This window comes from Tursiops truncatus, chromosome 4 (assembly GCF_011762595.2).
Source record: "Tursiops truncatus isolate mTurTru1 chromosome 4, mTurTru1.mat.Y, whole genome shotgun sequence".
NCBI lineage: Eukaryota > Metazoa > Chordata > Mammalia > Artiodactyla > Delphinidae > Tursiops > Tursiops truncatus.
The window spans coordinates 45,353,674-45,378,058 of record NC_047037.1 but is presented as its reverse complement, the minus strand read 5'-3'; the positions used below and the strand labels follow the sequence as shown (position 1 = coordinate 45,378,058).

The following is a 24,385-nucleotide window of genomic DNA, read 5'->3' as shown; positions in this document are numbered from 1 at the left end:
TTTACATTACACATTCTATCTGTGAACTTGACATTTGAAAATTAGACAATATTTTTATCTATTGTGGTTTCAAATGAACACATGATTTAAGTATTACTTCTATCTAGTTTATAAATAGAAATCTCTTGTTTTCTTCTCATGTTTATTTTTTTTAATTTGTCTTTTATTTGTCCTCCCCCACTATTTTTTATTTTTTTATCGATTTTATTTATTTATTTATTTATTTATTTTGTGGTACGCAGGCCTCTCACTGCTGTGGCCTCTCCCGCTGCGGAGCACAGGCTCCAGACGCGCAGGCTCAGCGGCCATGGCTCACGGGCCCAGCTGCTCTGCGGCATGTGGGATCCTCCCAGACCGGGGCATGAACCCACATCCCCTGCATCGGCAGGCGGACTCTCAACCACTGTGCCACTAGGGAAGCCCCCCACTATTTTTTAAATACGCTTATCTCTCAGGTTTCTACTTTTCCTCCTACATATCACAAACTTTTATTTATCCTCATATAGTTGTTTTTTGAAATGCCTAAACTCAAACCCTGTCAGATGGCTTTAAGATTCTAATACTTAAACAATAATTATGGTTAAATATTGATATAACATTATACCAGTTACGTTTGATGATGCATTGTTTTGTCATAGATTTCATTCATTGTGCAGGGTCAGTGCTAGGCAGTGACCCTACACAGATGAATAACACTAGGATCCTCCTCTTAAGGACCTGGAAATAAAAGTGAGAGTCGAGTACCTTGTATAATGGATTGAAGGGTTAAATATTATCTTGTAAATTTTAATATTGATATCTGTATTTAGAAAGGTCACTGGTAGACTTCAATCTTTACATGTTGATCAACATATATAAATATTGGTAGCTCTCACAGATGCTGATGACCCACGTCATGATAACCACAAAGCATAAAACTGACCTTACTTTTTTATCAGTATTTACCTAAGTCTGTTAACTTTTGAGTGGCTAGTCAGTGTTGAGAGCCTTCTGGCAGAAGTGATGGAGGGAAAACAAAAGGAAATCCACCAACTACTCCCCTGCCTCAGGAAGTACCCTAGACTGGACAGTCACAGGAAATGAAAATTAATGTATACAAAAGTGAGTGTAATTGTTAATATGCAAATAATATAGAATTTAACTAAAGGTACTCCACTGTAAGGGTAAGGAGTGTAATTTCCCACTGTGAATTCTTGTTAGAATTTTCCATTCAATGATTCATTCAGCACATTTTCTGAATTACCGCTCAGTGAATTTAGGCACTGTGCTAGATGGTGTGGAGGGTACAAAGAAGAATCAGACATGGCTCCTTCCCTCAACTTCAGTAGTTGACCTTCAAGGTTTATTTAAGTCTGATTCTCTTTTCTCTCTCCCTTCCTTCCCCTTTCTCTTCCAGACCTCTGTCCCTTTCTGCTTCTCTCTCTCAGTCCTCCCCCACCCCCCACATTCAATTTCAAAACACAGTCAGACTTTGCCATGATATGGTTTATTGTAATCCAGAGGCAGATATGACATGGGTCAAATCATGCTTACTAAAAGTTATGTGACATAGCATATGTATAGTAAACATTGAGTATTTTTCTATTCCATGTTAATGTCATTAAAATGGATATATTAGATATCTTAACATAGAAGATGATTTTTGTAAATTATATTCTTATAAAATTCTAAATGTGGAATTGATGCTGAAGTGAGAGAACTAATACTTACTGAGTGTAAGCTTCATCTCATCCCAGCATCACATTTTCTAGTTTTGGTTGCAGGGGAGGAAAGGTTGGTAAGCCAGAAATAGCAGAATGGTATTTAGGTTCCTAGTGAATTTCTAATTGTAGAAGATGCATTCATCTCTAGAAATTAACATAAATGGATTTCATAATATGTATACAAATCAAAGAACATAGCAAGTAATAATGAATCCTTGAGAGTTTTTTTCAAACACAGGGATTCTCTTATGTATATATTTTAAAGTTAAATAATGATAAATAGCTATATACCTTCTATATTTATGTTACTCTTCTGGATTGCCCTCTAGTCTGTGGAGACCAAAGTTGCTACTTAGTGCTATCTTGAGGACTTTCCTGGGAAGTTCATTGTCTGCTGGGGAAGTCAGATTGTGAGGCTGACCCTTAGAAAAGAGCAAACAGAGACCACCTGTATTGGGAGCTAAACATACATGGTTACTGCTCTCTTCGTATATAACATCATTTTATGTACCCAGATTGCTAAGTAATGAAATACTTTGAAGGAGCTATCTTTTTTTAGATAATTCAAGTAAATTTGAGCCTTTATTTTATTCAACTAAAATTTTAAAATTAAAAAAGTTTTTTTTAAAGGAAGCTATTTCAGAATATATAACCTACTCCCTCCGATCTTAGTAAAGTGTACAGTGGACAGAGTCTCACTATATATTGGTGACTCCTGCCCATTATGTTGACCAGTAGCTGTTATAACAGTTAATAGGAGGTCTCAACTAGCTGATGTAATATGTGTCACTACACATTCATCCTCAGAGATTTGCTTTTCCGGTTAGTACTTTATTTTTGCTCCTCTATCATGGCCTTACCCATTCTCTGCCATCCCATCTTGAATTTAATCCATTGTCCCGTTAGCTATCTGCCATTTTCTTATTATTTCTGTGCACTATTTAGCCCTTTGTTGTTGTTTTTTTTTCCAGTCATCTTGCTTTTTTTCTTCTTGTTTCCATCATTCTTCCCTGTGCATTAAGGTAAGGTTCTTGATGTTGTTGTGTCTTGGCCTGATGGCCATTGTTCAGCAGCGAGTGGATACCTCTTTCTGTTTAGCCCTCATTAACCAGCCATAGCATTTTTAGTTTTCCACCACTTTGGTAACTGTCAAAGTCATGAGATTTTTTTTTGTACACCTGTAACTTATATAATATTGTACAGCAACTGTATCTCAATTTTAAAAATATGCAAACTGTGAAGACAAAGAAAAAGAAGTCATGAGATTTTTTTGTTGAATTCATACCTAATCTGAGAAGTTAGAGCAGACATCTTATATCTGAATATTAAGCATTACTATATAAAAAGCAGGCATTCTAGGCTAATGACTGCTATACTTTATATTACTTAACCTATGTTGGCATTTCTGGTTATTATGAAGAATAGCTTATTTTGAGTGTTGTTAATCATTTCAGCCCCCAGCCTACATACCAGTGAGTCCTTACAAAGTTCACAGTCAGTAGGGACCATTTTGTCCTGGCATATTTTGCTTCACTTAAGAGAGAAATCCCTGAAAAATTGAAGACAAACTATTACCATTTCCATGTTGACTAACATAATTTCAAAGGGTCTTTCTTTTGATTTACGATTGATTAATACTTGGAAGTGATTTCAGCACAAGTTTTTTTTTTTTTTTTTAACCTTCTCTAACCTCTGTAAAATAGTTAATTATCTGCAAAATGATGTGTAAATTCATGAGGGGAATTACCAAGGATGAAAATTCTACTTCTGTATTTAGAATGATTTTCAACACTAAGGGTTAAAACAAAAGGTTTTTTCACTTGGTAAGCCTCACATTGGTGAAAAATAAGGCCTCAATATATCAGGAATTCCTATTTCCTTTTAACAACAAAAGATCAAAGAAGAGACAAGGTTAATCAGAGATAAGGGAAAACAGGGGGAAAAACAAACAAAAGGCATTTCATTGTGAAGTGTGACATGCGCAAGGGGAGGCTGGATTAAGAAAATCATTAATAGATTCTGGTATATATATTTTCTTAATTAGAATGGAGATTTTCTTAACTGGAAAGGAGAGACCTTGGGAAGAGGGGTGGTTAGTAATGAGAGAAGAGATAACTGAGGTAGACTTTCTATGTTTTCTAATATGAGGCATCTATATGCAGCCTCTTCACTTTTTTAACTACGAAGTAAGGTATACCTACATAAATATGGATTATAAGTGGGAGTATTTGTTTACTTGAACGTACCTACAGGAAAATAATTACCAGGCAGAACCTCAGTTATAATACTATTTATGCTTTCCGACTTTGGTAGAAAAATGGTCGATTTTTTTTCTTTCATTTGACAATGACCAGTATCAGCTTTTAGGCTCACACTACCGTTATTCTGTTAATGTTCAGGATAATACAGTAATTTTAGGCCATAGCTGGTCCTTTGGATAATATCGTGGTTGCTTACTTGGATGATCCTAATGTACCCGTTTTAAATGCTGTGTACACACATAATGTAGATGCTATGTGTGCCACCCAGATCTTCCTCTTTAGAAATGAGACACTCACCACCCTAGCTGCCTGGAATGTTGCCTGCATTTGTATCATAGTTGAGCCTCTCCCCTGGAATTGCCTTTGCCCAAAGAGAACTGCCACCTCCAAGCCTACACTCCATCCCTGGAGGCAGCCAATCCTCTGGGCCAATATCTGGTCTATGTTAGGGTACAAATTCCCAGCTACCTCTTGCCTCAATTGGGGACAACTCCGATGGGCCATCACAGCTCCTCCCTTGGGATTGGCAGTTGCATCAAATTCAACTCTCTTCTTTGCCCAGTTCTGCTTCCTTCACTCGCCCACAGGTGTTCTTCTCAGAGAACTCCCCAGTAAAAGTCAGGCAGGCAAATCTCAGAATTGGTTTCTTGGCCAACCTGACTTGTGACAATATGTAATTCAGAATGAGATTACAGTATAGATAATTGTTGGCCAGTTTCAGAGTGTACTGCAATTTTTGAAGGGCAATATATAACATCTCTTTCTTCACTTTCCATGTTCTAAACCAATTGAGAAACAGGTGTTAGAGTCAGAGGGTAGAAATCAAAATATCAGTTTTATTATCGATACAATCAGAATTGGTGGTTGTAGCATGGGTGTTCAGACAGATCAGCTTCCTGATATTTCCTGGAACTGAACTTTTTGCCCTCCCCCCTGCCCCAGTGTTATAGACAGGGCAGGACCTACCCAGAAAAACTCCTTAATGGAGATCTAGACTGGAATACATCCCTCTCTGGACAGGTAGCCCTTGGAGAACCCAGAAAGGGCAGAGGTCAGCACACTCACTTTCTTCTCCCAAAGTCTCACAAATAAGATAGAAATATAAGGATGGGGAGTAAATGTTCCCTCAAAAAGGAATTATCGTAAATTCACATGATTTTAGAGTCCAGGTAATGTCAATATCCTAAAAAATTTATAAATTTGCTATTTATAAATATTAGTGTTACACATAAGAAAAAATAAGTATTTAAAATATATATAAACAACTGAGTATTGGCATGCTTTTCTTTCTTAAATATAAATAATTCTGTATGATTCAATATGATTATAACTTAGAACTTCTGTCAAAGGATTTTTTAAACTATATTGTTATTGACTTTTTACTCTTTTATCTCTTCTGATAAATTTCAAATCTTGTAAGGAGAGGAACTATTTCTGTCATGTTCATCACTGTATTCTTAGTACTTAACATTGTACCTGGCATGTAAAAATCTCATTTTTGAATGAGTGAAAGCATGAGTAAATCCTGAATGATATGATCAAGCTCGTGAAATAATTTAAAATTACATTTTAAATGGCAAAGTTTATTTCTCTCTAAATTTTGAAAACCAAAGATTGGACAATTAAAAGAATGTATGGTATGTTAATATATTATGTTGGTGAAGGGTTAAGAAAAGCTTTTCCTCTTGTGTCTGAGAATTTGACCTTTAGTTAACTTTCTAGCTCTTTTCCTGGGAAACAGATAAAGGTCCTAATGTCACCTGTGTTCCTAGACAACATATTCACGGTAAACGTGACTCCTCATTGGCAAATTGCATCTAATGGGAGGGCTATAAATACTTGGGGTAAGCCACAGCTCCCTGAACATGGCGAGCTTTGTAGCTGACACGTGGGCTGTGGGGCTCTGGAAACCTGCAGATGGGGATTGACTCTGGTGGGAAATAAGGCTTCTAAAACAGGTCTGTCCCTCATCTATCTGAGCTGTACTTCTGCGTGAACTATTGCAAGACTCCCAAGAATAACAACTGATGCCGTCTCATTGGTAAACTGTTGTTCCTGTTCTTATCCTTGTGAGCAGACTGTTGCCAAGAGTGGTTTACTGACAGCCTGGTGAGTCTGAAAGTTTAGTTTACCCAGGTAGACTCCTTGGAGGGCATTGCAGTTAAGTCTTTGATTAACCAAAATTTCTAAAGACAGAATGATGGCTTGCCCAAAAGATAGATCAAGAGCACTTATAGAGGCATCATAGACAAGAATTTTTTAAAAACAGTTTTATTAAGATATAACTCACATACTATACAACTTATCCATTTAAAGTTTATAATTCAATAGATTTTAGTACATTCACGGGTATGTGCAACTATCACCACAGTTAATTGTAGAACATTTTTATCACTTCAAAAAGAAAGCTGCACCATTTTGCTACTATTCCCATCCCCCCTACCATCCTCCCTGTAATCCCCTGGCAACGACTTATCTACTTTCTGTCTCTATGGATTAGCCCATTCTAGATGTTTAATATAAATTGAATCAGACAATATGTGGTCTTTTTGACTAGCTGCCTTTACTTAGTATAATGTTTTCAAGTTTCATCCATGTTGTGGCATGTATCTGTGCTTCATTTATTTATGGCCAAATAACATTCCATTGTACGGATATATCACATTTTATTTATCCATTCATTGTCTGATGGACATTTGGCTGTTTCCATCTTTCGGCCATTATGAATAATGCTGCTGTGATATTTATGGACAGGTTTTTGTGGGCATATGTTTTAATTTTTCGTTGCTATATCTCTAGTAGTGGACTTGCTGGGTTGTATGGTAACTCTAGTATTTAATTGTTTGAGGAACTGCCAGAGTGTTTTCCAAAGTGGCTGCTCCATTTCATACCTATCAACACAATATGAAAGTTCTGATTTCTCTATGCCCTAGCCAACAGTTATTAATCTCACTTTTTGACCTAGTGGGCGTGAAGTAGTATCTCATTACGGTTTTCATTTGCATTTTCCCGATTACTAATTATGTTGAACATCTTTTCATGTGCTTGTGACCATTTTGCAGTGCTAGGGTTTAATGCAGAGGTGGCCTGAATTCATCTCAAAGGGAAAAGAGGGTGTTTCTGTAATATTTATGCTAAAAGAATCTTTAAGATAAAACTCATATATGCAAGCTCAGAAGCTTGCAGAGATGTTGTGAGGATCTGATTAAATGACAACAAATATAAAAGTATTCTGCTCATAGCAGGTGCTCCATGCATTAGGTTTTATTAGTCAGGATATAGTATTTGTAGAAATTCAATGCAGTTCTTAGACCATCTAAATTTAGAGTCTAGAAAACAAAGTATTTTAATGATAATGACTCTAAAGAATGAAATGGTTACTTTTGGTTTTAGGGAGTTTTAAAAAGTGTTATAGTAATACATATTTTGGAAGACTTTTGTGAAAATACAGTGAGGTAAAATTTTAGAAAAATACAGACCTCTTCCTTATCCAAATAGAAAATAATAGAAACTCAATATTAGAGGGGACCATAAAGATCATTAGTCTGAGAACCTGTGACTTGCCAATAGAATGTGACAAAGGTCAAGTGGGTTTGCAGATGTAATTATGGTTTCAAATAAATTGATTTTGAGTTATCAAAAAGGAGTTGATTCTGGGTGGACCTGGCTTAATCACATGAAAGCTCTTAAAAGGGAGACCGAGGCCCTCCCTGAGGTCAGAGAGATCCTCTAGTTGGCTTTAAAGAAGTAACCTGCCCTGTAGTGAGAGGGCCTGGGAGAGGGAGAGGGCCACATAGCAAGAAAGTGTGGGCAGCCTCTAGGAACTGAGAGCAGCCTCAGGCTGGCAGCAAGTAAGAAAACCGGAACTTCAGTCCTGTAGCCTCAGGAACTGAATTCCGTCAACAACCCTGTGAGCTTGGAAGAGAACCCCAAACTCAGGAAGGAATGCAGCCTGGCCCACACCTTGCCTGCAGCCTTCTAAGATCTTGAGCAGGGCATCCAGTTAAGCTGGAACTAGACTCTGACTCATGGAACTCATGAGATAATAAATGTGTGTTGATTAAAAAAAAATCATTAGTGTAACCACATGTCTGACCCTTTAATCAATCACATTGATGCTGATTATTTGAGGAGTCTTTATAATTTACAGGTGCTACCCATATTATCTTACAGGTTTTTCATGGAGTCTGACAAATTTTACAGTAGTTTTTTCTTTTTTACTATATTTTATGTTCATTGGTATTTATGGGATAAAAATTGTCAATTGTGATGTACTATTTATACATAGTAGTAGCATTACTATGTATAAGAAAACGAATGAAAAACTATTGATTGTTATTTATTAGTGAGTTTATTCTGCTATGCCTAAAAATCTGTAATTCAAATCATTGCATATTAAATCATTTGTTCTTCATGTATCTCAAATATGTGTAATTGCTAAAAGCAGCTAACTCATCTGGATACGTTATACATGTAATATTAGTTGAAAACAGTAGTAAGTACTTGCTAAGATAATTAATATAGTGTATAATTATACGGCATCAAAACTGCAAATAGAAAGCAGATTGCAGGTGTGAATTTCCTAGGTTGTTTTCTTGTTGCTATTCTGGCTCACTTTTAAGAATGCTCTGTCTCTAAATAGAATTTTTAATGTTGCAATAAAATTTGAAAGGCTGAGATCACATTTTATTTTTCTTAATAGCAAGTGATTTAAAAATTTTGACAATATATTATTTTTTAGCTATTACATTTATATGCCATATTGTCTTATTTTTAAATAGTTTAATGGCATTAAGTGTGTTTTATTTTGTTACTCTCACGTTACTTTATGATAGTACTAAATATTGAGTCCAGATTACTTTTATTTGACATTTACTGTCTATTGAATAGTAAATTGCATTTATTATCTGAGGCCTGTGTCCAGGTACTTGCTTTTTTTTTATTATCCCTTATGTGTCAAGAAGGAATAATAACACATAAATCTTTGATTAATAAAACCTGTGGTTTCCATTAGATCTTTGGAGGAAAGGTAAATCTAAGGGTCCTTTAAGTTCTACTTAAAGTTATATTGAAATGATGCTGGAATAAGCAATAAACTTCAGTCAAATGAATTTCACACTTCCAGGATTTGATTCCTAACTAGCTTGCAATAAGTAGTTCTTTATACCATTGACATTTTTGTACTACTCATGCAAATTTCATATCTGTTTTTAGAAATATGATGAGCAGAACTGGATTTGAAACATGATTCTGTTGTGAGTTTCTCTGTTGCAATTTTCTTTCATCCTATAAATATTTAGTTTTCTCCTGTTTCTTCATGTATTTATATGGGGACTTTTAGTCAAACTCTGTTTTTCTTTCTGGTGTCTGCTATATGGAAATTCCTGTCCTTTGTTTCTTTACCTTTCAGCTGGCCTGAAGTTGACTTTTTTCTTTCTTTCTTTTGATCCTAACAGTAGACGAAAACTTTGGTCAAGTCCTTTATTTATGGATACCTTTTACTTCAACTTTCATGGAAAATTCAGAGTTGACCCTATGGTAAAGCCTATTTTTAGGGAATAAATTTGTACTAAGACTATCTGTAAAGGTGGGTTCATCAGAAAAGCAAAATAACAATTTGCTCTAAGAATAGAGTATATATTTTAATAATGTGAAAAAATTGAGAGATGAGGCTCCATCTTGATCTGAGAGAGACGGCAGCAGGGTCTTAGTTCCCTGCCCAGGAATCGAACCTGGGTAGCCTCAATGAAAACCAGGGCTCAGCTACCTGAGCTACCTGAGCAGAATCCTAGCTACCAGGGGCTAGAGGCTAGAAGCAAAGTTCCCCCGACTCTTGCCCCATTTGAAAAATCAATTTCTTAAGGAGGCAAACACTGTAAAAACAGGTACAAAGTTTATTATTAGAGACACAGTGCAACATGTGGGGAAGAACACAGAGAAACTGTTTTTTTATTTAAGACAGAAGCAAGACAGAAATACACACCTGGAGAGAAAGGGTGTGGGCGTCCTCCCTAATGAGGAAGAGTGTAGTAAAGAGATGATTAAATCATTTGTACAGGGCAGTTAGTCCGGGTCTTTGTTTACCTTTGACCAATTATCTCACTTCTCTTCCCACATCTGACCTGTTCTAGGACACTCCTCAACATGCCTGAGCATGTTGAGTTTTACCAAGATGGATTCCAGCACAGAGGCTAGTGGGAGGTTTGACAGCACCTATTATGGGGTGGCGCCCCTCCCTTTTGACCCCCAAGGAGCCTTTCTGCACATGTGCAGTCGGGGAGGTCTCCTTGACCTCAAGAGTGGTCATCTTATCTCTTTACTCCAGCAGAGCTCAGCTCCTGTCATTAACTTGGTCCTTGAAGTGTCTAGGGAAAACAAAGCTCCAATTTTACTCCGCTTGACAAATACCATCTGTCCAGCCCAGGGGCCCATCCATCTCTTACCCCAGTCTTTTTCATTCTTGTTTATTGGGTTAGGATGTTCATAGTTATGTATTTTTATAAATAATTTTTACTCTGCAAAGATAGTTTTACTAGGTGGAAATTTCATGGGCTTATTGCATCTTATCATAGATACATGATAATTTGAGAAAATTTATCTGCTTGGTATGTTTAGTATTCCTTCTTTTCTATGTAGCTTCCAACTCCGAGAGATTTAGTCTGGTTTGTTATTGTTGATTTTAGTTAACGGGATCCTTACATTATCATCATGCACTGTATTTTATATATATATATATATATATAAATATATAAATAGAAATATGCTAGCAAAATAATCTGTGGAGGTTTCTTTGGATAAATATACCTTGAGCAAATGTTTTGATGAGTTTTAATAAAAAAGTATATTTTACTATAAATTAAAGCACAGTTCTTTAGTATACGTGTATTACTGCCGTAGCAATATACAATTTCTGAAAAACTTCCCATTCTGGATAATCCCCTACCTATCTAATAGGGCTCCAGGAAAAATTAGGGTTAGGGGAAGGCCACTCAAATCCCATGGCACTTTGTAATCAGAGCCCTAAGAAAAACAGTTAACCGTCCTTATAAAACCACTGGCACATGTTCCTTGAGGACTTGTGTTTCCTTCTCTGTGATATAGGTCCTGGTAGTAATTCACTTCTAATGACATCATTTTTGTCAAAATGAAAACTCTGAATCAAACTGTTGCCTCCTTTCTTAATCCAGTGTTTTAAATCAGAGAGTATCTTTATTACTTCTTTATCTGCACTCACATTTTTTCCAGATAGCTTAACTTAGTGGAATGCATGGTCATTAAAGTCATTAAAGTAGTCTGTACTTGCACTGTGGGGAGGCATTTTTATAGATTTTCAGCTTTTTTTTCCCCCTAAGATCTTTATAAATTGCTAAGATTTTGGCTTTAATTGTGAGACAGCTTGCCCCCGATTGCCTCAAAACAGTAATGTGCTGGAAAAGAAAAACTTAAGAATCAATAAAACTCCATAGTTTTATGCTGACATCATTCCCTTATTTACCAATTGCATATGAGTTAATTCACATCAAAGAAACCAGAAAAAACTGTACTTGGGAAAATATTCTCTATATGGGAGGGAAGTGTTTTCTCAAAAGTAAGGCCAAAAAACGCTATATACCTACACATATATATATACATATATATATATATATATTTTTTTTTTTTCCTTTTTTAAAAATTCCATTAGTGCATAATTTCATCTTCCTGAAATGATTTTTATAGTTAAAAGCTATCCAAATTCCAACTGTGTTCAACAGTCATTGTAACCAGTGAATTCATAATGTTTCTTGGGTTCTGTGTATATGTAACATAATTTTTTCTGTGTATGTGTATATGTGTACACCTCTGTCTCTACCTCTATTATCTATTTGCCTAGCAAGTACCAATAAAATAACAAAACTCTTCTACAGGAATTAGAGTTTTCCATTTTTTTAAATGTTTATTTATCTATTTATTTATTTATTTTTTTATTAGTCATCCATTTTATACACATCAGTAGAGTTTTCCATTTTTAATACAAGGCTGTGGTTGCAGTAAATCTCTTCTAAAATTTTGCAACTGGAAAATCAGTGAAAGTTAGGACCATGAAAAGAGACATTTCAACATTTTGTTTCAAACTTAGGAAGTAACGTCGGTCTAAATCACATGTGAACTTCTTTGAGCTGGAACTTCTGGATCATATAAGGATGCATGGTTATGTCAACATGATTATTAATGTTGCTGGATAGCCAGGGTTTGGGATGATGGTGCTAGAGTTTTGAAACACTGACACTACCATAAAGTGTATCATTTTTCTAACTAAACTAGAACTTTTACTGTTGGACCTTAACTTCTATAAGGTGCCATCCATTCCAAAATGCTATAAAATATCAACCCTCTTTACTTTGATTAATGATACATTGTCAGAGTGATGAATTCTTCTAGAGTGTAATTTGAAAGATAATATCATTCTAGGGAGAAAAAAAAAGTTCAGGCGAGAAGTTAGAACAGTTACCCGATGAAATCCTACCATCATGCAGTGTAGTGAAGGCTGTGGGGAACTCTGGAAATGGTGGTAGTAAATCACATTCTTTGGCTTTAGTTTAAGCCTCTCTCTTACAGTGAGATATATGATTTACTATGTGCCCTGAAGGCTGTTTTGTCTTGATTTTTAAACATTTTTGGCATGTAGAGAAGTTGCACAGGTCATTTTATTCAATTTTAGTCCCCTCTGCCTCCTATTAGTTGCTACCTATGAGTACTGCTATATGTAAATTTTTATGAAGATGGAAATGAAATTATCTTGGAGTTTTTTTTTTTTTTTTTTTTTTTTTTTTTGCGGTATGCGGGCCTCTCACTGCCGTGGCCTCTCCCATTGCGGAGCACAAGCTCCGGACGCGCAGGCCCAGCGTCCACGGCTCACAGGCCCAGCCGCTCCGCAGCACGTGGGATCTTCCCAGACCCGGGCAGGAACCCGTGTCCCCTGCATCGGCAGGCAGACTCTCAACCACTGTGCCACCAGGGAAGCCCCTATCTTGGAGTTTTTAAAATTTTTTTTTATTGTGGTAAAAGTCACATAATATAAAACATACTATTTTAACCATATTTAACTGTGCAGTTCAGTGGCACTAAGTACATTCACATTGTTGTGCAACCCTCACCATCATCCATCTCCCGAATTTTTAACCTTCCTGAAAGTGAAACTCTGTCCCCTTTAAACACTAACTTCCCATTCTTCCTCCCCAACCCCTCCCCACCCCTACCCCTCGGCCCCTGGCATTGACCAGTGTACTTTCTGACTCTATGAATCTGACTATTCTAGGTACCTCGTATAAGTGGAATCAACAGTATTTGTCTGCACCTAATGTATATTGAAATGTATTTCTAAGGTTAACTTAATAAATGTCCTGCAAACAGATTGTACCTTCTTTTTTTTTTTCCTGTGCTATACACATTTACCATTGCAACCAAAGAATAAAATACCTAGGAATAAACCTACCTAAGGAGGCAAAAGACCTATATGCAGAAAACTACAAGACACTGATGAAAGAAATCAAATATGACACAAATAGATGGAGAGATATACTATGTTCTTGGATTGGAAGAATCAGCATTGTGAAAATGAGTATACTACCCAAAGCAATCTACAGATTCAGTGCAATCCCTAATTACCAATGGCATTCTTTACAGAACTAGAACAAAAAGTTTTACAATTTGTATGGAAACACAAAAGACCCCAAATGACCAAAGCAATCTGGAGAAAGAAAAATGGAGCTGGAGGAATAAGGCTCCCTGACTTCAGACTATACTACAAAGCTACAGTAATCAAGACAGTATGGTACTGGCACAAAAACAGAAATATAGATCAATGGAACAGGATAGAAAGCCCAGAGATAAACCCATGCACCTACGGTCACCCAATCTATGACAAAGGAAGCAAGAATGAACAAGGAGAAAAGACAGTCTCTTCAGTAAGTGGTGCTGGGAAAACTGGACAGCTACATGTGAAAGAATGAAATTAGGGCACTCCCTAACACCATACACAAAAATAAACTCAAAGTGGATTAAAGACCTAAATGTAAGGACAGACACTATAAAACTCTTAGAGGAAAACATAGGCAGAACAGTATTTGACATAAATATTTAAGTTTTAAAATTTGAAAATATCTTATAATACATATCAGTGTTATGACACCACATTTATAGTTATCTATTTTAAATATTTTATAACAATAACCTTTACATTCTTGTTCATTGGTTACTTATTACTTAAAGTGATAGTTGATATATTTTTAAGTGAAAGATAATGTGTTTTGTGTTGAAAATCTAGATGTGTTCTTCTAAGGAAAGACAAAAGGCTGCAGGGATATACACCAAACTGTTAATAGTGGTTACCCCTGAGAAGTAGTATTCATGAATTGGAAGGAACCTCTATTTCTTACTTTTTAGTATGATGGCATGATGATTTATTTTCACTGGGTTTCTGTATTTTTTTTTTAAATGTTGCTAGTGTAAGTCTAGGTCTGTGTTACTATTCCTCAGTGGGAATCTCTTGAGTGTTTGGGGCAGGAACTTTTCTTGAGGTGGACCATTTCTCACATTTCAGAATATGTAACCTGTAAACCTGGTTATCATCCATTAAATGTTAGTAATGCTCTCCAATGCTTGTGAAAACCCAAAACACCTCCCCACTCTTCAGGTTTCCTTGCCTCAATTGGGAAGCACTGATCCTTGCATTAGTTAGGACTTTTTACACTAACTTGGTCAAAAAGAGTTTTTTCTTGTTATTAAAGACCTCACAGATGTCTCATTGTATGAGAGTAGGGGTCATGTAGCTGAATCATGGTAAGAACCAGGACTGGATTTTGGAAATTGTTGAAAGACTAGGCAGACTCCTTCTTCCACTTTTTATTATTTTTTCCTGTATATCTATTTTTTTTTCTTGTAATTAACAAATTATGAAGATACATAATAGAGGATCAATGACAGAGAGACCAATGTTGCTTTCTTGATTTCAAATCTAAATCTTCATGAGCTCAACCTGGTGCCCACTTATTGTCCAGTGAACCGTGGCCCAGAGAGCAGAAATATGTTGAGCAGTTGTATTTTCCATGGTGGGGCTGGTGAGGATGAGCACTGCTGTGGGTCAGGAAGAAATTATGATAGAAGGGGACATGACAAGAGACTGAACATTCACCCTAATACAAGTCTCTGCTGCAGTCAGCCTAGTCTTGTCTATTGTTTTATTGTTTAGTCTAAATTCCTTTTATTGAGGTTTAATTTACATACTCTGAAATTCACATTATAACTGTACAATTTGATGATTTAAAAAAAATAGATTTATTTATTTTTTTGGCTGCGCTGGGTTGGTTTTTCATTGCTGCACACGGGCTTTCTCTAGTTGCTGTTAGCGAGGGCTACTCTTCATTGCAGTGCGAAGGCTTCTCATTGCGGTGGCTTCTCTTGCTGTGGAGCACAGGCTCTAGGCGCACGGGCTTCAGTAGTTGTGGCATTCAGGCTCAGTAGTTGTGGCTAGTGGGCTCTAGACCGCAGGCTCAGTAGTTGTGGTGCACGGGTTTAGTTGCTCCGCGGCATGTGGGATCTTCCTGCACCAGAGCTCGAACCCGTGTCCCCTGCATTGGCAGGCGGATTCTTAACCGCTGCGCCACCAGGGAAATACCAATTCAATGATTTTTAAAGTAAATTTACAAACCTGTGCAATAATCACTACAATTGAGTTTTAGAACATTTCTATCACACCAAAAATTTCCTGGTACTTTTTTGCATTCAATCCTTGCTACCACTTCCAGCCCCGGGCAACCACTGGTCCGTTATCTGTTGCTATAGATTTGTCTTTTCTAGAAATTTCATTTAAATGGAATCATTCCTATGCAATCTTTTGTGTCTGACTTACTTCACTTAGCATAAGATTCCTGAGGTTCTTCCACAGTGTTGCATGTTCATTGCTTTCCAATGATGAATAATATTTCATTGTATGGATATATCATATTTTGTTTATTCAATCATCAATTGATGGACATATAGTTTTTTTTTTTAGACTTTTGGCTGTTAGGATAATGATGCTAGGGGTATTTCTTTGTGTACAGGTGCTTGTGAAGACATATTTTTACTGCTCTTGTGTAGGTACCTAGGGGTGGAATTGTTGAGTCCCAAGGTTAGTACTTGTTAACTTTTCAAGAAACTATCAAACTATTTTCCAAAGTGTCTGTGCCATTTAACATTTCTTTTTTGTTTTTTGGGGGGTGCTGTGTTGGGTTTTCATTGCTGCATGCGGGCTTTCTCTAGTTGCGGCGAGCGGGGGCTACTCTTCATTGCAGTGTGCGGGCTTCTCATTGCACTGGCTTTTCTTGTTGTGGAGCACGGGCTCTAGGGCACGCAGGCTTCAGTAGTTGTGGGACGTGGGCTCAGTAATTGTGGCTTGCGGGCTTTATAGCACAGGCTTAGTAGTTGTGGTGTATGGGCTTAGTTGCTCCATGGCATGTGGGATCTTCCCGGACCAGGGCTCAAACAGTGTCCCTTGCATTGGCAGGTGGATTCTTAATCACTGCACAACAGGGGAAGTCTGCCATTTTACATTTCTCACCAGTAACATGTGAGGGTTTTATTTTCTCCACATTTTTGCCAAAGCTTGGTACTGTCAGTATTTTGCATTATAGCTGTTCTACTATGTGTGTAATGATATCTTATTGTGGTTTTAATTTGCATTTCTCTAATGAAGTTGAACATCTTTTTATTTTCTTATTAGCCATTTATATATCTTTGGTGAAATGTTTATTCATATCTTTTGACCATTTTAAAATTGGGTTATTTGTCTTTGTTTATTGAGGTTTGAGTTCTTTATGTATTCTAGATATATGTCTTTATCAGATATATGATTTTCAAATATATTCTCCTAGTTTATGGCTCAACTTTATTTTTTAATACAAATTGAAAAATTCAAATTCTAGGTCTTTTACATTTCCATATACATTTTAGAATAAGGTTGTCAATTTTAGGATAAGGTTGTCAATTACTACAAAAACAAACAAACAAACACAAAACTTGATGGAATTTTGGTATAGAATATATGACATTCTCAGATCAAGTTTCATTGATCAAATTTCATAACAAAGCCTCTATTTATCTTTCTTTCATGGGTCATGTTTTTTTTTTTTTTTTTTGCGGTATGCGGGCCTCTCACTGTTGTGGCCTCTCCTGTTGCGGAGCACAGGCTCCGGACGTGCAGGCCCAGCGGCCACGGCTCACGGGCCCAGCTGCTCCGCGGCACGTGGGATCCTCCCAGACCAGGGCATGAACCCGTGTCCCCTGCACCGGCAGGCGGACTCTCAACCACTGCGCCACCAGGGAAGCCCCTTCATGGGATTTTGCTAAGGATTTTATGGAGTCCACAAATCAATTTGGGGAAAATTGCCACTTAACAATATTGTCTTTCAGTCTATGAACATGATTTTGTTTCATTTATTTAGATCTCATTTAATTTCCTTTGTCAATGTTTTGTGGTTTTTAGTCTTAAGTTCTTGTGCTTTTCTGTTAAATGTTTTCCCAAGTATTTTATTCATTTTGAAGTTACTGTGTATGTAATTCTTTTCTTAATTTTATTTTCAGGTTGTTCAATGCTAGTATATAGAAATAAAATAGATTTTTGAATGTTGATCCTGAGTTCTGTGACCTTGATGAACTCACTTATTATAATAGTTTTTTTTTTAGGTACCTTGGGATTTTCTACGTAAAGGATTGTATCCTCTACAAATAAAAGTAGTTTTACTTTTTCCTTTCCAACCTAGATGCCTTTTATTTCTTTTGCTTGTCTTAATGTGTTACCTAGAGCTGCCAGTAAATGTTAAAAAGAAGTAGTGAGTGTTTACTTCCTGGCTTTTTTTCTGATTAAGGGCAAAGCATATAGTCTTTCACCATTAATTCTGATGTTAGTTATAGGTTTTATTGTAGACGCTTTTATCAGTTTGAGGAAGTTCCTTTGTATTTCCTGTTTGTTGTGTGTGTTTCCTGCTCTTACTGAAATAATCATGCTGTTTGTCCTTTATTAACATGGCTTATTACAGTACGTGATCTTCAGATGTTATGATTGCATTACTGGGGTATAATTTCACTTGGTCATGATGCATAATTTACATGTTGGTGGATTGAATTTGTTAATATTTTGGGAAGGAACTCTGTGTCTACATTCATGTGGCATATTAAGCTGTAGATTTGTTTTCCTGAAATATGGTTATCTTCTTTGGTATCAGGGTTGTATTAGCCTTATAAAATTCATTTAGAGGTATTTCCTTGTCTGTTTTCTGTAAGTGTTTGTATTGGGTTGGTTTAATTTCTTCCTTAAATGTTGGATATAATTTGCCAGTGAAGCAATCTGAGTCTGGGATTTTTTTCATGGGAAAATGTTCAATTACTAATTCAATTTCTTTACCTTATTATTCTACTTTTCTTCTTTTTCTTGAGTCAATTTTGGTAATTTATGTCTTTCATTGAATTTGTCCATTCAGTCTAAGTTGTCCATTTGTTGGCGTAAATGTTTCAAATTCCACTATAATCCAGAAATTACTGTAGGTCTATAACGATGTTTCTTATTTCATTATTGATTTGTTAATTTGTATTTTACTCTGTTTTTTTTCTTGGTCAGTTTAGCTAAAAGTTTATAAATTTTTAAGTCTTTCCAATTTTAGTTGCCTTGATTTTTTTGCAGTTGTTTTTATTTCATTGATTCTACTCTGATCCTTATTTTGTGAATTCTACCTCCTTTTGAACTTTTTTCTTTTCTTTTTCTACCTTCTTGAAGTGAAGCTTAGATTATGATTTTAGATTTTTCTTCCTTTCCAAAATAGCACTGAAAGCTATAACTGTCACTTTAACCACTGCTTTTACTGTATACCATACATTTCTATATGTTGTGTTTTTATTTCCAGTCAATTTTCTGATTTTCTTTGTGACTTATTTTTCATCCAAAGGTGATTTAGAAATGGGTTGTTCAACTTCTAAATATTTTATTATTTCCCAAAACTGTTTGTTCCTGATTTATATATTTTTGTTGAGATCAGAGAGCATACTTTCTATGATTTCAATTCTTATGAATTTATTAATACTTATTTTATGTGGAGCATATGTCTGTCTTGGAGAATGTTCCATGTGATCTTGAAAAGAATTCGTAATCTGATGTTGTGAGGTTGAGGGTTCTTTAAGTGTTATTTAGGTCAAGTTACTTGATGTCGTTAAAGTTTTCCATGGCCTTACTGATTTTCTGCCTAGCTGTTTCATTAATTTCTGAGAAGGAGGTATTGAAATTTCTAACGGAACAGCGAGGCAGAAAATCAGTAAGGCCATAGTGTTAATGATAATGCTAATGATGTTGCTATATATGATTTTACGCTTCTAAAAGAAATTAAGAAAATAAAAGAGAAAATAAATACTTAAGCGTCTTTTCTATTTACTCATGTATTTACGCTTCCAGGCCTCTATCTTTCTTCTGGTAGATTTAATACCTTTCAGCCTTAAAACCTTTCTTTAGTATTTCTTGTAAGGCTGATATGCTAGAAATGAATGATCATCTTTCTGAATATAAAATTATCTTTGGCAGTTTTTCCTTTCAGCACTTTGTATCATTCCATTACCTTCCGGGTCTCTATTTTTTCAGATGTGAAATCAGCTTGTTATTCATACTGATGTAGCCTTATATGTAGTGAGTCATTTTTCCCTTTTTCCTTTCAAATTTTTCTATTTGTCTTTGGCTTTCAGTAATTTGATTATGATATGTTTTGGTGTGGATCTCTCTATGTTTATCTTTCTTGGGACCTGTTGAGCTTTGTGGATTTTTGAAGTGATAATTTTTCATCAAATATGAATATTTGGGGCCCTCATTTCTTATAATTTTTATGCTCATTTCTCCCCTCTGATATTCCCACTAAATGTTGGATGCTTGATGCTGTCCCATAAGTCTTTAAAGCTGTGTTCTTTTTCTTTAATCTTTTACATTTTTCTTTTCAATTCAGATGATTTATCTTGGTCTGTCTTCAAGTTGATTGAATCTTCTTCCTTTCATTTAAAATCTATTGTTAGTTTATATAAGTCATACTCAAGAATTTTCACTTGGGTTTTTTCTGTGATTTCCATTTTTTAATCAGCGCTTATATAGATCTCATTTTCAGGATCATTCCATTAAGCGTTTGTCTGGTCCACTGCTCTTCCCAACTGGGACCAAAACCTCAGGCTGTCAGAACCGAAGGTTTTCCCCATTCATTTATAACCAAATTTTCTAGTTCACTGATAATGCCAATGTAACTTCAAGACTCTGTCCTCCCCTGGCAATCAGGCACACTCCCTGTTCAGCAAGGCCAGTCTTGCCTTAGTAATTGACAGACTTGGGAAGGGACATTTAATATAGGAGTAGCCCCATGCAGGGAAGCCTTACACTTTTACTGTTCTTCATTAATTTCAGCATAGTTTTTCTTGAATAAATATTTCTTAATTTGTTTGCTTTTGGTTGGTTTCCAGAGTTCTGAAATGGTTTTTAACAAATTTATCCAGTTTAGCATTTGTTTCATGGTGATAGAATTATTTACTGACCTCTTCATTATACCATCGTCAGAGGTCTATTGAATTTGGCAGGAATTCTATTTTCTGGATATTTAAACTATTTACCTTATTTACAGAGAAATAGTACGCTATCGTGATCTAGATAAAATGATAGCAGTCATTTGAATGCATTTCTTTATGTCATCACTCCGCTAGGTGTTTTTCTTAAAAGATATGTATTCACAACAGCCCTGCAAGGTAGAGATTGTCTTCATTTTACAGGTGTAAACATTTAGGCTTAGAGAGGTAAATGATTTGCCCTTTTGTGCTGTTATTAATAGTTCCACTTATTTTGCCTGTGTTGACATTGACTCAGCTTGGGTATAAGGAATGAATGTTCAAATGGAATTTTTAGTCATTTTTATCTCAGTAAGTCAGTTAAATTAGATTCAACCAATATTTCTCAAGTACTTACCAGCATCAAACAATGTTCTAGTTGCAAAGCATGAAGGACAGGGCTGCAGGGAGAATTTTATATATATGTGTGTGTGTACACATTTATATATATGACATGGTCCCCCCTCTCAAGGAATCAAGGAATTCATCACCACAAAAGAGAAGATAGATATTTTCAAACAACTGTAACACAGCTGACTAAGTGTTCTGACACAGTGATTCTCAAACCTTAATGTATGTTAAATTACATATTAAACTGCAGATTCTGATTCAGTGAGTCTGAGCGGGACATAGATTTCATATTTTTAGCAAGCTTTCGGGTGACGATGATACTGTTGATATATGGATCACACTGAAAAGCAAAGCTCCAGCATAGATGTAAGCTGGGAGTTATAAGAGCACCCAGAAGACACGAGGTTTTTTTGTTGTGGTTAGTTAAGGAAGAAAACATCATCTCAAAAGGATAAACAGTTTGCTCTTGGAGTGATGTCAACATCATGGTAACATGAGATGCTCTGTCTCTCTCCTTCAGTCTACAACTAGTAAAACATCCATAACTCAGCAAAGCTTCCTCTGTCCAACACACTAGGATGCCAGAGAGTTCCACACATCTGTACATCTGGAAGTGAGTGGACTGGAACACAAAGAAGAGGCAGAACTGTTGGAGCATTGGAGGTGGTACCCATGATCCCAGCCTGCTGACCATGGCAGGTGATCCCACAGCCCCAGAGAACCCAGTAGCAGAGCACATAACTCCAGAATCCCAACTGCAGTGGCACCCATGGTCACAGGGGACCAGGCAGCAGTGCTGGCGGCAAGGGCCCACAACCGTGGTCCCTCCATCCTTGGTGGGTGCCTGTGATTCTGGCCTCCCCCTACCTTTGGCAGTGGCATCCTTGAACCTGACAACCCCAGATGCAGCAGGGGTACTCTTGACCCATGCTACTTTCCCCACAATCCGGGTGACCTTGGATGCGGTGGGGTGTCCACTACCCTGGTGTCCCCAGTGGCAGTGCTAGCAACAGCAGTGACACTGGCACAGCAAGGCACCAGCAACCCCGGAGACCCAAACAGTGACAACTTGGATACTGAGTTCACCTCTGACAGAGGCAGTGGAGGGTGGGAAATGCCCATTCTCAAATATAGCCAGAGGCAGCTCAGGTAAGAGAAACCAAAAACTTGTGCTGTAGTGCCACCTACTGAAAAACAAAAGAAAGGCTTTTAATATATACCAACTTGTTTAACTGTTAGAATCAAAGCTATAAAGCTTTATCTAAATAAGACAGGTGTTTGCTACTTCAAATGCGCTGGCAGAGGAACAACTCCTCAAGCACCATGAAAAACCATGATAACACAGTATCATAAAAAGAAAATGACAATTCTCTAGAAATCGAACTTAAAGTCATAGAATAATACAATCTAACTGATAGAGAATTCAAAATAGCTGTCATGATGAAAGTCAGTGAGTTACAAGGAAACTCAGAAAGACCATTCAAATGAGCTCAGGAATAAAATTAATGAACAGAGGGAATACTTTAGCAAAACCGAAACTCTGAAAAACAGAACAAACAAAATCTAGAGCTGAAGAACTCAATAAATGAGATGAAGAAGGCATTAGAAAGCACTGGAAATAGAGACCATATGGAAAAAAGAATTAGTGAACTCAAAGATATAAATATAGAAGTGATTCAGGTAGAAGAGAAGAGAGAACTAAGACCTTTTAAAAATGAAGAAATTCTATGAGAACTATCCAGCTCCATTAGGAAAGGCAGCATAAGGATAATGGGTATCCTAGAAGGAGAAAAGAGGGAGAAGGGAGCAGAGAGTTTATTTAAAGAAATAATAGCTGAGAACTTCCCAAATCTGAAGGATCTGGAGATACCAGTCCAGGAAATTAAGAGAACACATTATTATTATCTCAGTGCAAAAAGACCTTCTCTAAGACACATTATATTAGAACTGTCAAAAGGCAATGATATAGAATTTCTAAGGCAACCAGGAGAAAAAAGATAGTAACTTACAAAGGAACCCCATCAGGCTATCAGCAGAAACTCTACATGCCAGAAGAGAGTGGAATGACATTCTCAAAATATTGAAAGATAAAATCTGTCAGTCAAGAATACTCTACCCAGCAAAGTTATTTTTCAGATATGAAGGAGAAATAAAGCATTTACCAGACAAACAAAAGCTGAGGAAGTTCATCACCATTAGACCTGCCTTACCAAAAATGATAAATTAATTAGGTTGTTAAACAATTATAGCATAGAGGTTAAAGAGGAAAAAGCAGTAAAAATAAGTATAGACACTTCAATTTGGTTACAAACTCACAACATAAAAATGGATAATTTGAGACAACAAAAACATATAAAGGGGAAGAGGACAAGCAAATGAAGATAATATGCCATCAACAGAAAAAGGACTATTTTATCTATGAGACTTTTATATAAACCTCATGGTAACCACAAAACATAAATCTAGAGCAGAGGCATAAAATATAAAACAAGAGGAAACTGAAAAACATTGTAGGAAACTACCAAAGTAAAGTGGCAGACAGAAACACAAGGAAAAAGAAACAATGGAGATATAGAGAAACCAGAAAACAAGATAAAATGGCAGTACTAAGTCCTCATCTGTCAATAATCATCCTAAATGTGAATAGATTGAACTCACCAGTCAAAAGACACAGAATGGCTGGATGGATTAAAAAACAAGAACCAACTCCATGTTGCCTCAGGAGACTCATCTCAGCTCTAAAAGCAGACATAAGCTTAAAGTAAAGGGATGGGAGATGATATTCTAAGAAAATGGTAGCCACAGGAAAGTAATTGTAAACATACTCATATCAGTTAAAATAAACCTCAAGCTAAAAAAGGAACAAGAGACAAATATGGACATTATATAATGATAAAGGGAACAATTTATCAAGAATATATAACATTTATTAATATATTTGCACCTAACATAGGAGCACCAAAATATGTAAAGCAATTATTAACAGACCTAAAGGGAGGAATTGACAGCAACACAAAAATAGTTAATAGTAGGGAACTTTAACACCCTGCTTACATCAGTGAATAGATCATCCCAGTCAGAAAGTCAACAAGGAAACAGCAACCTTAAATGAAACATTAGACCAGACAAATTTGATAAATTTATACAGAACATTCCATCCAATTGCAGCAGAGTACACATTCTTCTCAAATGCACATGGAACTTTCTCAAGAATAGACCATACGTTTCAGCACAAAACAAATATCAATAAATTTAAGACAATTGAAATCATGTCAAGCACCTTTTCTGATGACAGTGATATGAAAATAGAAATTAATTATAAGAAGAAAGCTGGAAAAGTCACAAATGTATGAAGACTAAACAGCTTGCCAATGAACAACTGTTGGGTCAATGAAGAAGTCAAAGGAGAAATAAAAAAATACCTGAAGACAAAAA

The 24,385-nt window shown here is 36.2% G+C and overlaps 1 protein-coding gene across 5 annotated transcripts in view; it reads left to right on the top strand.

Annotated features, from left to right (window-relative positions):
- The window catches only part of ZBBX (zinc finger B-box domain containing), a 112,041-nt gene that overhangs the window by 28,165 nt on the left and 59,491 nt on the right, over window positions 1-24,385 (top strand). The window contains exon 1 of one of the 5 annotated variants that reach the window (XM_073803872.1): window positions 21,571-21,786. The exons of the other annotated variants lie outside the window; for them this stretch is intronic. Coding sequence (XP_073659973.1) covers window positions 21,643-21,786 — 144 coding nt within the window. The 5' untranslated portion in view covers window positions 21,571-21,642. Of the gene's footprint in view, window positions 1-21,570; window positions 21,787-24,385 lie in introns of those variants that run through there. 5 annotated transcript variants of the gene reach the window in all.